At 35.7% G+C, this 13920-nt stretch overlaps 1 protein-coding gene across 9 annotated transcripts in view; it reads left to right on the forward strand.

Moving 5' to 3' along the window:
* khdrbs2 (KH domain containing, RNA binding, signal transduction associated 2) overlaps positions 1-13920 on the forward strand; it is an 85990-nt gene that overhangs the window by 54183 nt on the left and 17887 nt on the right. For all 9 annotated transcript variants that reach the window (XM_051126584.1, XM_051126586.1, XM_051126580.1 and 6 more), the window contains exons 6-8: positions 3077-3275; positions 12398-12480; positions 12593-12651. In XM_051126584.1, the coding sequence (XP_050982541.1) occupies positions 3077-3275; positions 12398-12480; positions 12593-12651 (341 nt within the window). The remainder of the gene's footprint in view (positions 1-3076; positions 3276-12397; positions 12481-12592; positions 12652-13920) is intronic.

Below are 13920 nucleotides of genomic sequence, written 5' to 3' on the forward strand. Positions count from 1 at the left end.
CACTTGATAAAACACAATGGACCAACACCAGGCTTTACTTGACAGTATTCTCAAGCTTGCGGTCATCCCTGTTGCTTGTGCACCTTTGCCTACCCAATTTGCTTCCTTCCAGTCAACTTTGCATTTAATATGCTTTGATGCAGCACTCTGTAAACAGCCACCCCATTCAGTAATGACCTGTGACGTACCCTCTTTGTGGAGGGTGTCAATGATTGTTTTGGACCATTGGCAAGTCAGCAGTCTTCCCCATTAGTGTGGTTTTGAAGAACAAGAGATACCTGGAATTTATACTGTAGGGATGGTCATTTAATAAAATGCAAATGTAAATATTCTTATATTTTGAGATACTGGATTTTTGACATTCATGAGCTATATGCTCTAATCATCAAAATTAAAACAAAAAAACTTTTTAAATGTTTCACTTTACTTGTAATGAATCTAGAATATATGAAAGTTTCATATTTTTAAAAATCTTTTTCATTATATTCTAATTTTTTGAGATGCACCTGTACACCTAGGATGTCTTGACTTCATTTTTGGGAAAACTACCTTTTAAGATCTAAAAGAATAAAATAAAATATCATATAACAATTAAAATATAAATATCTTATTCTGTGTTTCTGATGAAAGCAAAGTAATCTAAGTTTACTCGAACTGCTTTAACTCTAACTGTTAACAACTCTAACAGAGGCCCAATTTTTACTCCCAAACATCTGTGCACTGTTGGACCATGAAAGTGCCCTGAGGTTCAGTGTTATTAATCAGGTTAGCAGGTGAAGCTTTAATTGTTCTCATCAAAAGCATAACTTATATATACAGTCATGCATTATTTACACCATATTTAATGTTTATTTCATAAATTTCACACTGCACTTGTTCTGGCTTGCTTGAGCCTCTGAAGTTCCCTCTAGGATTCTCCCAAAACAGTGACAGCTTGCATTACCTCAGGTAGTAATAATAGATTCAAAATATGATCTTTCTGTTTACCGTTCCTGGCGGATGAAGCTATAAAGCGCCTCTTTCCCTTGATGTGCCCTGAGAAGTCATTACCACAAATCAGCATGGCAAAAACAACACTGATGAGGCCATTAGTCTCTGTAGGATCTTTGGATTTGGATGGACAAAATGTAGATCTGGACAGACTGAAACATTTGCCATTCACCAGTGCTGCCAACTCCATCTGCCATGCTGCAGCAGTAATCAGGTCGAAAATGACTCCAGAAATAAACAACATCACCCCTTGATTTCACAGAATCGTCCTAAAAACAACAGCAGCAAAACCGTACATCAAAATAAAGCTGTCTCTCATTGGACTGAATGAAACAATGTCTTCTACAGACTGCTTTTTGATGCCATGCTTCACTGCCACTGTTACAGTGGGTAACCAGAGAGTGCTATGAAAGAAAAGAGCTGAGGCAGTGAATATTGCAATATCTTTGAAAACCCTGCTGTCTCACCTTATTGAGTCAATGGCATTATGGTTCACAGTGCTTTAATAGGCTCTCTGTGATGAAAACACCAGCTACCAGCAACCCACTATTATAGCACTGCAGCAAATGACTTCACACAAAATGCTAATTTTTCATGTAAACACTGGAGTTGTGCTGCGCTAATTTTGCATACTGCTGCCACTGCATCAAGCCTTTGCCATGTTACTAGAAATATATAGTTCTGCAGAAACGGTATATTATAGCAATATCAAACAATTATGGGAAAGTTTGGTGACTTTCGAAGTGCCTAGATAATAAATACAATGTGAAGTGTACATTATTCATAAGAATCAAACATCTTATACATGAAACTAGAGTTTAGAGTTTTTTTAATGCCATTAAATTATTGTCATAATTAGAAAGTTAAATATTTCATTTTAATATTAAATACATAAAAATAAACTAAAATATATAAATGTTAAGGGGCCAAGCACTAGGCAAGCAAGGCAGCAAGTATCAGAACAACTGAAGCAATGAGTAATTAAAGCCATTTTAATTTTATTTTAGCCAAAATGGCTGAAAAATCATAAATGCAACCACTAGTAATATGATTAATTGGCTTATCAAGTTTGGTGTCAATATGTCAAAGCTTTGCAGAGATACAGCCTCAGAGTTATTTTGGCATCATGGCTCAAATTTGTTGCAGCGCTATAAAAGAAGATTTTGTCTATCAACACAAAATCCATAATGTTGATAGACATTATCCCATCACCCAAGATGATTTGACTCGAATTTTGTTAAAATCAGACTAACGGTCTAGGAGTAAAAAAAAAAAAAGGTTTTTAAAGAAAATCAAAATGTCAAGCAGGAAGTTCGGCCAGTTATGGCACAACTGGTATGTATGCTCTCTATATTACCCAAGGAATAGAGATCAGTTTCATTATAATAGGCTAATTTAATCAAGTAAGTTATTTGCATTTTTGGAAATTTCATTATTAACAGTTTATGAATGGTTTATCACATTTGACCAATAGGTGGCCAAATGGATGTGGTGTGTTCTGTTTAAGGTGACAATGCCACACACAAAGTTTGATGTCAATATGCCAAAGCTTTTTTAGAAATACAGCCTCAGATGCAGATTGGCATCTTTCCAGTAAATTCATTGATGCGTTAAATGATAATAATTTCGTATACTGACACGAAATCCATAACTTTTTTGCCAGCATGGTCTGAAGATGATGAGTCGAATTCGTTATTCGCGTTATTCAAGAAAAAGTTCGAAAAACTAGATTTTTTGAACTTTTAAAAACAGCGAAAAACTTGACCTTATGAATTTTAAAAATTCTAAATTCTAAAAATAGAATTTTCTTTCTAGACTGTACTGTTCAAAAGTAATTAGCATAAACATGAGTGAAACTTTGCACAAGTGGTGGCGCTAGAGAGCTTGAGTTAGAGACTCCAAACCTGCTATGGTTAATGTTGAAACTGTCCTCTATCTGTGTGCCAAATATAAAAAAGAAAAAACATATATCATGCCAAAAATCTCATATCTTTTATAAAAATATAAGAAGTAAAAAAAAAAAAAAAAAAAAAAAAAAAAGGAATATATTGTATTAAATAGCTTTCCTTCCAATTTATGTCTTTAGAGGTCGAGGGGGGGCAGCTCCACCTCCTCCACCTGGCCGAGGAGCAGCAGCACCCAGAGGAACCGTGGGTACACGCACCTCCGTCCCCACACCAACACTAGCCAGAGGAGTGTCTGCATCCCGGGCCAGAGGAACTACAGGAACCCCTGGATACAGAGCCCCGCTACTACAGGCCACGCACAAATCATATGACGACTACGTAAGTCAAGATTAAGTGTTTTTAATGACAGTTTTGTTTTTTTTGTTTTTTGGAGTGTATGTGTTTTAGTTTCATTTTAAGAACTACTGATGTGGAAACATTCGCTGGTTTCATATATGACCAGAGTTGAGCTGGTGTCCAAAAACTCTTCATTATTGAAAGTCTTGATTACAGACCCATGCAAACACATATACACACTCACAAACTAAAAAGGCTTGGTAGAAGAAAGCTTTATGAATCCTTAAATCAAATCATCAATCAATCAAATCACTAAGGTAAATGGACAAGGAATGGCTTTTCTATTTACCAAAAGTTGAATGAATCAGTGGAGACAGAACCCATTCTGACAGACCGAATGTCAGAAGATGTTAGTCTACATGCTGACATGCTGTAAAGAAAAGCCAAAGAAAAGCAAAGAAAAGCATCTGCTCACTCGATTGGCTATTCTCTCTGAGACTATGAGCTTGACTATCACTATCATAATCATTGATGATGGTAATGATGATGATTAAATAATAATGAAAGCTTTTGCTCATTTGTAGGACAACACCTGCACATTGCAGACTTTTTTGCACCCAGGTGTGCACAAGGTTATTTTTGCGAATTCTCAGCCAAGTGAACGTCAAACTCCAACCTAATGAAAAAAGCAATATCTCATGGATTCGATTCCCTCTGAGCTTTTGCCTAATGCAAAAGCCCTATATGTGCAGCGCTGTGGCAGATTGGTCTGTCTGCATGGGGAAATGTTAGAGTACAGACTCATTACCAGTGTGAATTGAGTTCTGCTGGAGAGCCTCTGTATTATGGGAGACATGGAAAACGTGGACATATTTCTGAGTAATTGGGTCTGGGGTAGGCAGGTGGAAGAAGAGGACTAAGAAATGAGCAGTTCACTAGAAACATATTGTAAGTTACCTTTCAAAATCTAACCTTGCCAAACCTCAACCTTGGGATTTTTGCCTAGACTTTAAGAATTCCTGAATGTACATATATATTTGTAGAAACATAACAGGTACATGATATCTTTTCCTATCATTTTCTATCAGATCTGAGAGATTTGAGAGAGATCTGAATCTGAAAATTGTATCTTGTATTACTTAATAACATTTCTTTGGTAAGGATCATTTCAAAGATTCAGGATCTTCCTGAATCACATTACATTTGTGCAATTAACATAACAGCAGAAGAGTTATATTACAGTAAAATCAAACAACCCTGTGAAGATTTGATGCTGATATACTATAGTCACATTAAAACTTTGCCAAAGATAATGAATTCTCATACATTATTCAAAAATATTATTATACACCATTCCAACCTGTTTTGAATATGAAGTGCAGTTTTAAGCAATCCAATCATCTATTTATATTATTGGGGAAAATGTTTTATGAGCAATCAATGGCAGTATATACACACACACACACTTTTTTTTTTCCAATAGATATTTTATCCAAACCCTTAACCTTTGTGTTCTAGAAAAAGACAGCTTTTTTTGTTGTTAATTTGTTGTCTGCTTTTACACAAACTGAAACTGTCATCTAGGTTTAAGATGTATAAAATGAAAGACACATGAATATCCACTGTTGTGTGGCAGCTTTTTGCTCTCTTTGTTGGTAAGGATTTGAATCCAGTTAATCACAGCTCTTATGTATATCAGCCGAGCCGTGCCAGACTGCCTCCTCCTCTCGCTCTCAGCACAACAGCTTTACTCAAAGATCACAAGTGCTTTCTCAGAGGGCTCTTCACTCTTCTACAAACCAGTCAGACACTCCTCTATGAGCTGACGCCCCTTTTTCTTCCCACAAAATAAACAGATTTCTGAATGTGGCTTAGTAGAAACCTAGACGGATATCTGTGCAGTAACATTTCAAAATATGTCCAAAGCTGCTTGTTGATGTGTAATTATACAGTATGTATCCTTTGGCCATTGTTTGTATGTTGTTTGATTTATTAAAAACTTTTTTTTCCTATCACAGCTTAATATGCAGAGTGCTTGTAAGTCATTTGTAGGTTGAGTATGCTAAAAAGTGTAAGCACTGAGGCTCTGTGGTGTTTTTCAAAACATTGTTTTGTTTGTTTCATTATTCCAACCAGCCCAGCATAGCAACAGGGTCTCATCCAATGGTGTTAGTTTGGGGCGGAGCTATATGTTTGTCTTGACCAATGGCAGGCAGGGGAAAGGTGTTTGAGAACAATAATTATATTTCCATTTCTGTTTGGTAACACTAGTGTTGCAGCAAGAACTGTATTTTTTGTCATAATTTAACAGAAACAAAACCCACGAGACTTTCATTCATCTTTGAATCACAAACAAAAATATCTTAATGACACCTGAGAGATTTACATCCTACCTTTGAAAGTCCATTCCACTAATACTTTAATGCTTTAAACAGCGTCAGCCAAACATGTTTGATTTTCCCTACCTGATCTCATGATGAAATCGTACTTGTGGGAACTTTTTCGCAAGACGCAAAATACGTAACAATTTGTAGTACATATCACTGTTGTTTCCAACACTAGAGGCGGTAAAACACTGAGGACTTGTAATCGTTTTCATACACAGTTATGATTACAGCTCCATATGTTTCACTTTCTGGATGTAACAAATATCTCAGCTGGCATGGAATTGGACTTAGATTGCGAGTTCCTGTTAAAAACATGACTCTCAATGAAAGACCTGAAAGATAAGAGGTCGAAAAAAGCTAAAAAGCTAAGCTGCTTTCGGGTTGGTCATGTTTAGGTTTTTAGGTTTAGTTTAGATGGTACGCCTTTTGAAAACATCACTGAGCGTTAGAGTTATAGCGGCACTAGAAAAAATACCAAGTACATAAGAAAAAGTGGGCTCAATGTAGACCAAATTTTACCCATTTTATTAATGATTTTACATTATATGTAAATCTTTTTGAACAATCAAAAAAGCACTGAAAACATGTAAAGTCATTTTCTTTTTCTTTTTTTTCTCTGGCAGCTATTGTAATTTGACATGAATATGTAATACCTCTTGTTCTCATGGCATTGGAATAATAAAGCATTATAAAAAAAAAAAAAAGAGTTATAGCACCACTCAACAGATATTTAAAGTCAGAACTGTGGTGACACATTCAAAACCAGCGTCACATAAAACATTACCATATGTAGTTCATCAAAACTGAACACTCTTTTAGCACCACTCAGTGGACATTTTACATCGAATATGTCACAAAACGTACTTGGCGGTATGTATGTTGCATCTTGCGATAAAGTCCCCACAGGTACGTCTTCCTCATGAGATCAGGTTGGATTTTCCATTTACCATTATGCCTTTATGTTTATATGTGGATTGAAAATATTTTAATGTTTTGACAATGAACTGAAGTTTTGTAGGTTTTGAATGATCTGAGGGTGAAAAACTGATGACAGAATTTTCATTTTGGAGTAAACTAACCCTTTAACCGCCTCACGGTTTTCTTTTTTTGTCGTGTTATATACTGTTTTAATGTACTAACTGTTTGAAAATCCAATTAAAAAGCATGCAGAATGCCTTCTAAGGTCACAACCAGCTCGCAGTGGATAAATAAATGAAAAGGGTCAATCACTGTGAAAGAAGCTCTCGAGTGTCTCGGATAGTATCTCAGTAAACCTCTTACACACACAATCACACGCCACTTCACACGGCAAAAGCCGATTCAAGGTGCAGAATAGAATGTTGCGAAAAGGCTTCACTCGCACTATTTCAAAGCAAGGTTCTCACCACGGCTGTAATTGTTTTTTAACAATGGGCTCGCTTACACCGCTGACTTGACATTTCTGAGGTGAACTAATTATTGAAATGGAATTCTTCATGCAGAACTCCCTCGTTTAATAAAACAGATGTACGACACACACCTCGAGAAGAAGTGTAATAATTTCCTCCTGAAGAGAAGCATGTGGAATGCCTAGAGGCTCAGCATATTATTTCAGGTCTGAGAGCTGCACATAAGGAGGCAGTTAAAAAACTGGGAAAAGTAGCACTTGTGCTTTGCTGTGAAAATATCAAGGGGGGATGAGCTGCATGTCATTGCCAGTAAAATTGTTGGGTACAAGCTAAATATGCTTTCTATGAGCTACAGTGTATTTACTGGTCAGTGATTACTGAATCAGGGAACACTGGCTACGGCTATCACAACTCCTTGTCGTGCATGAAATAACGCCTATTAAAATTTATTGCAACATGATTCACAAATGCGCAGTAGATTGCTCCGTTACAGGAATTGCGCCTTCTGAAGGTTAGAAATAATAGCATACTTGTCTGTCATCAGCTTGCTGAATTAGTTCTTTTATTTGGGTGATTGTAAAAGTTTATGTAACAAGTAATAAGTGCTCTATATTTCTACAGTGAGATCTTTGGCAATAAACAGTCCTAGTTTATCACATTTCTCCTGCCACTTTCTTAGTACTGGCAACCAACTATGCTTTCAGGCAAAGCCAATGCTTTCAGGAATCTCTAAACTGTTATTTTAGCTCTATAAATATTCATGTTGTTGTTCTCGGGTTGGTGGAAGATGTCTTTAATGATTTTCAGTGAGCTGGTATCAAATAAGATTAGACATACTAATTATTTTTATTTCCAGTTGGTAAGTGGTAAGATCTTTTAATTCTGTATTTTAGCAATATAAAATATTAAAACCTGACTCCTGGCCATAGACAATAATTTGCTTGATTAAATTATTTGAGATATTGTTTTGCCTAAAGCAAAGACTGTGTAAATCTGTCCTGAATATGTGATGATTTCTCTACATATGGAGCAACACATGGTAATTGACATATTTACATGGAAATGTATGGAAAAACTCAGAGAGCAGGTGTTTTAGAAAAATAACCTGTTTAATCAGATCCTCAACAAATCAATGATTCCATGCAGTTAATTTGAATATATATATTAATATAATAGTTATTTTACATAGAATTTGTCATACCAGGATGACTAAATTCCAAATAAAGTTATGGTTCTAATTTATGTAATACTGCACTACTACTTATATTTTTATGCAAACACAGACACCAATGACAAGACCAAAAACCAAAGCTCTGGTCTCCTCTTGCCAATAAACTGTGGTTAACTTCATCTAAACCTATTAGTCACTAATCACCATGATATGAAATGCAGTTTCCCTTTAATATAAAATTGATGTTCAGTGAAATCCCATTTTAGAATTATGTGTCCTTTCAACGTTTGCAACAATCAGAACGGACCATTAAATAGATATATGGCAAGTTGGATGTCATTATATTTCAGACCGCTCCATCCTGTCTGGCCTTAAGCCTGTGTTTGCTCAAACTTCAAACTGAAAATATTAGCCCTGAAAAATCGGTTGAGAAACAAGTGCAGACAAAGAGCCTTCATTCAATAAGCAGACGGAGCCACAGACAAAAAAGCGCTTTCAACCCTTCATTTCCCTTTGCTGCTCTCCAGTGAGGAATCATATTCAGTTGCCGTCCCACACAGAGATCAGTCACTGTCAAGAGGTGTTGGTGGTTGTCAATTGATAATGAAGCGGAGTATTGAAGACCTTTGGCTGTCTGCTGTATTAATTACTCTTGCAGTGCTCTCTACCACTTGATTTATTTCCTGTTAGCTTTCTCAATAGGACCAGAGTTAATTGCTCTTTCAAACGAGTGTTGAAATGTAACGATCAAGCACCATTAACTAGAGCTTGCTCGAATTATGCACAGTGGCTTGTAAGTGCATGTTAAAGTCAAAAAGGTCAGACACAAGGACCTTTCAAACAGCACTTTGTTATTATACTAAGTAATATCCTGGCCACACAGGATTTACATAGATGTGCAAGACCTCTTTTAATAGCTTTTGCAGTATCATATAGATGGTTGAATGTGTTTTCATGTGTTTCTATCTTAGGAATAGATATGTCTCATATCTTTAAGGAATAGACCTTAGTCAGAGTAGCGGCATATTTAATTTCTGCGCAGTACTATGGCAAGCCGTTTATCTCATAACTGGCGACGCCAGCAGCACTGACAATCGCCTCGCCCACATATTGTAACGATATCTTCTAACAGGAAAAACACATCTTTTTTATGACATATGTTGTTATTATGAGAAAATATGTCGTTTAAATGGCATAACATTACTCCATATCTTACAAAAATTTAGTGGAAAAAAAAGTACACTACCAGTCAAGAAGTTTTGAACAGTAAAATTTTTAATGTTTTTAAAGAAGTCTCCTCTGCTCACCAAGCCTGCATTTATTTGATCCAAAATACTGCAAAAACAGTCAAATTTTGAAACATTTTTACTATTTAAAATAACAGATTTCTACTTGAATTTATTTTAAAATGTAATTTATTCTTGTGATTTCAAAGCTGAATATTTAGCATTATTACTCCAGTCACATGATCCTTCAGAAATCATTCTAATATTCTTATTTGCTGCTCAAAATTATTATTACTATTATTGTTGTTGTTGTTGTTGATATGTTAAAAACAGTAGAATTTTTTAAATAGAAAGCTCAGAAGAACAGCTTTCATCTGAAACAGAAATCTGTTGAAACATTGTAAATATCTTTATAATCACTTTTGATTAATTTAAAGAATTCTTGCTAAATAAAAGTATTAATTTCTATAATTAATATTTAATTATTAAATATATATATATATATATATATATATATATATGTACTGACTCCAAGTTTTTGAATGGTATAGTATATATTGTTACAAAAGCTTTTTATTTCAAATAGATGCTGGTTTTTGGATCTTTCTATTCATCAAAGAATCTTAAAAAAATGTACTCAACTGTTTTAAATACTACTACTACTATTAATAAATGTTTCTTAAACAGCAAATCAACATATTAGAATGATTTCTGAAGGATCATGTGACACTGAAGACTGGAGTAATGATGCTGAAAATTTTGTTTTGATCACAGGAATAAATAACAGTTATTTTAAATAATAAAACTATTTCAAGTATTTAAAGTTTTACTGTTTTTGCTGTACTTTGGATGAAATAAATGCAGGCTTGGTGAGCAGAAGAGACTTCTTTAAAAATCATTAAAAAAACATTAAAAATCTTAATGAAAGATTTCATTAAAAAACTTTTGACTGGTAGTATATGTGGCAGCAATGCATCGTAAAAACCCCAAAACGTGCAATTGTAAGAAAACTAAGGAAAAAAGCATGTTCTTTTTGCCTGTTTAGACACTTCAAACAGACATTTGCACTGCCTGTTTGGCTTACCAGTTTACACATTTATCGTTTGACTTGAAACCATCGTCAGAACTGTGTGTTTTCGGTGACTCCGAAGTCATGTTTTTATAGTAAATCACACCTAGAGAATGTGCATTTTGATGCAAAAAAACCCCAAAAACAAATATGACCCAAAACGCACTTCAAGAATTCTTTTGTAATGGAAAATCACGTCTAGGATGCTTGTTTTACTGTCAACTCCCACACTTATGACAGGTCAGTGTGCAATCAGATGCCCGACCAGGCATATATGAATACTTTTTTGCCATACAATACGGTCTACTTCACACGTCCTGTCTCAACATTTACTTGCGCCTGCGCTGTTGTATACAGACAATCTGCGCAGTTACAAACATTGGGTTGCGCATGGATGGTGCGTGGATGTTCGTGGGCACTTCTCATGACAGCGCGAACTGTCCCTCGGAACCTATCCACAGAAAATTTAATATAGCGTTTAATATAGACCTGTAGTTCACTCATAACTTTTTAAACATAATTTTTCACATTTTATTTCTAAATCAAACAATTCACTAAAAGAACTTTTAATGTAAAGTAAGTAATGACAGAATCTTCGTTTTTGGTTGAACTGTTCTGTTTGTAAATGTCATAGCAGACAAAAAAGGGCACATCTTCATTTTCTTGAGTGTTTTTAAATGAAAGCTACTCCTTCCGCTCTTGATGAAATGACCCTATTAAACGGGTAGGTCAGTCACTACCTCTCACTGTTCTGCTAAAATGTATTTCCTTAGCGTGCTGTTGGTATTAGAGTGATTGACGTGTTCTGAAATATGCCATTAAATAGTAAAACATACTGCCTCTATACGCTGCTGCTTAAGATATGCATAGCACTCTATCAAGAGGACATGTTAACAAACCGGTCAATTAGTGGGAGAGGACAGAACCTTGACCCTATTAGCACGAGGAAAAACTAATAGAAGGAAACTTGTGTGTTAGATCTCCTGAACAACTTAATCCCTGGCCTAATCCGTAACTTTAATTTAGTCAAATCCTTCTTCATACTCATAAAACCTGACTGTTGTGCAGAATTTTAATATAAAAGGAATAGACAGGGTCAAAATAGCTTACCCAGGTTTTTCTGACAGATTAGGCCTAATAAAAAAGGGAAGCGTTTTCAGTTAGTCTGCCTGAAAAACAAAATATGAGATGTTATGAGTTTGCATTTGTGAACTATTTGGTGTTTACCCAATAGTTAGTTTCATTAATCAATGCAATATAGTAGCATCACCCTCTTAGCACAGGATTTTGCTTGAGGAAAGATGAATTTTCATTTTATGATGCTGTAAATCTTCTACAGGCCAAGAAGTCTGAAGTGAAATAAATAGAATGTCTTATTTTTGAAATATGATTTTTCTGCACAATTCACCTCTGTGTTCTTTTGCATTTATTATTTGATATCTTTTTCAGATGCTTTTTATCAAAATGTGTATGTGCTGCTGAATTTCCATCAGGCCAAAATATAAAACCAGACATTAAAATATCAAAACAATTCCTTTCAACATCAGTGAAAGCTTAAAAAAAGAATAAGAAAGAGTGTATGGATGACATGAGTCATGTTGGATCTCCTGAACATATCATTATGAAGTTTTAATCTGTTTATTGTTTCTTTTGTCTGTAATACTGAATCGACCTAGGCATTATCCACTTGTCTTCAGACATGGCAAATGAGACAATTGTCGCTCATTGATCAATATTTTCTGTTAGACATGATTCAGCTGTGCCAGTCCTCTACTCTGGGAGTATATTTATTAGAGAAATCCTATTGCAGTGTAATTAAACATTGATTTTTCAACCCTAAACAATTAGAGTGCCGCTTTGAGACAGATTCAGTCCTCTAGCGTTGTCCTCTGTGATTATTCTTTTGTGTTTCTGTGATTTCAGGGATACGATGATGGTTATGACGGGGAATACGATGACCAGAGTTATGAGGGCTATGATGACAACTACAGCAACCAGTCGAAAAGGTGTAGATTTATTTTTAAAAGACATTCTGTCACAACATGAGCTAATTAATGCTTGGCTCTCACTCTAAGAATCTGTCAAAATGTCTCATAAGAATGATTTTTCCTCCTACAGTGTCTCAGAATATTATGAATATGGACACGGTAATAATGACGAAGCCTACAACAATTATGGTAAGAATCTGATCTGCAGTTCGCCATCATGAGTTTCATCTCAAACTTTCATACCTTTTTTCTCTTTTAGCTTAGTAGGAAACGGTTAGGATTTTAGGTCAACCATTTTGAATGGTGCATCACAAAGAGAAACATCCTCTTTGCATAGCAGTAGTTCGCCTAGCAGGCGGGCTGGAACTCAGTCATGGCACATTGCCCACACCAGTGAGAAACCTCTTTGCCTCATTCATTTTCCATATTGCTGTTAAATGTTTTAGAGCTAAAGGTAAGGAAAAACACCTTGCGGCATTTGCCAGTTGTTAAATCACCGAGGCCCAGGGCACAGCAGCTGCCATCTTACCGTACTAGTCTGCTTCAGGGCTGGGTTTTAAGATGCACTTGAAATCATGGACTAGAGCCAGTAGAGAGCTGGAGGCGTTGCTGAGGCCCACCAAGAGAGTCAGAATGGCCTTTTAGCCATTACTTTGCCTTTTGAATTTGTGCTCTCTCTGGATTACATTTGATGCAGTATTCCCTCTGTTTTGGAATGGATTGTTGTTTTCCACGGATGCCAGTTTCCCACTGTATACGTGCCTGCTCATTCATTTCACATTGTGGCAAATTGTGCGGTGGAGTGTCAAAGTGTTAACAGAAATGATTTGCTATTTTGCCACGTTTTGACTTGAAACCAAGATTTCATTGTGTTACGAAATGTTTTGCTTGTTAGGATCACATGGAAGCCCATTTCCACCTCAAAGAGGTAATTATGACTGTGTATCTCACAATAGCGACTCTGTCTCGCATTTGTGACTTCCTTGCACACCCTGTCTTAAAGTCTCACAGTTGCAGCTTTGTTTCTCACAGTTATTAATATTCAGTAATATTAATGATTTAAGTACACTGTTCGTGCACTACACTATTGGATAAGAACAAAATTCAAACTGAATTGAGCGGGTAAAGTGAAACAATGTTGAACTAGGGCTGGGTAAAAAATATTGATTTCATTATTTTAATCGATTCTCATTTTTATGAAACAATATTGATTCTTAAATAAGTCTAGCCTGTTTTTAGAGTATTGGAGTATTGTAGGACACCTCCCATCCAATAAATCGCGATAAGCTTTGTGCTTTGTTAGTTTTGATCTAAAACAAAGTCTCAGATTTCACATTCAAACCATTAATGTTGTTTTGGCACTGTGGAGTGACAGATCGCTGTAGCGCCTCAGTTCAAGACAAGCGGTACGTGAACTGATCATCTCACTTTAATACCAGTTTCAACGCAAAATAAACA

The sequence above is a fragment of the Labeo rohita genome, chromosome 13 (genome assembly GCF_022985175.1).
Source record: "Labeo rohita strain BAU-BD-2019 chromosome 13, IGBB_LRoh.1.0, whole genome shotgun sequence".
In the NCBI taxonomy this organism is placed as follows: domain Eukaryota; kingdom Metazoa; phylum Chordata; class Actinopteri; order Cypriniformes; family Cyprinidae; genus Labeo; species Labeo rohita.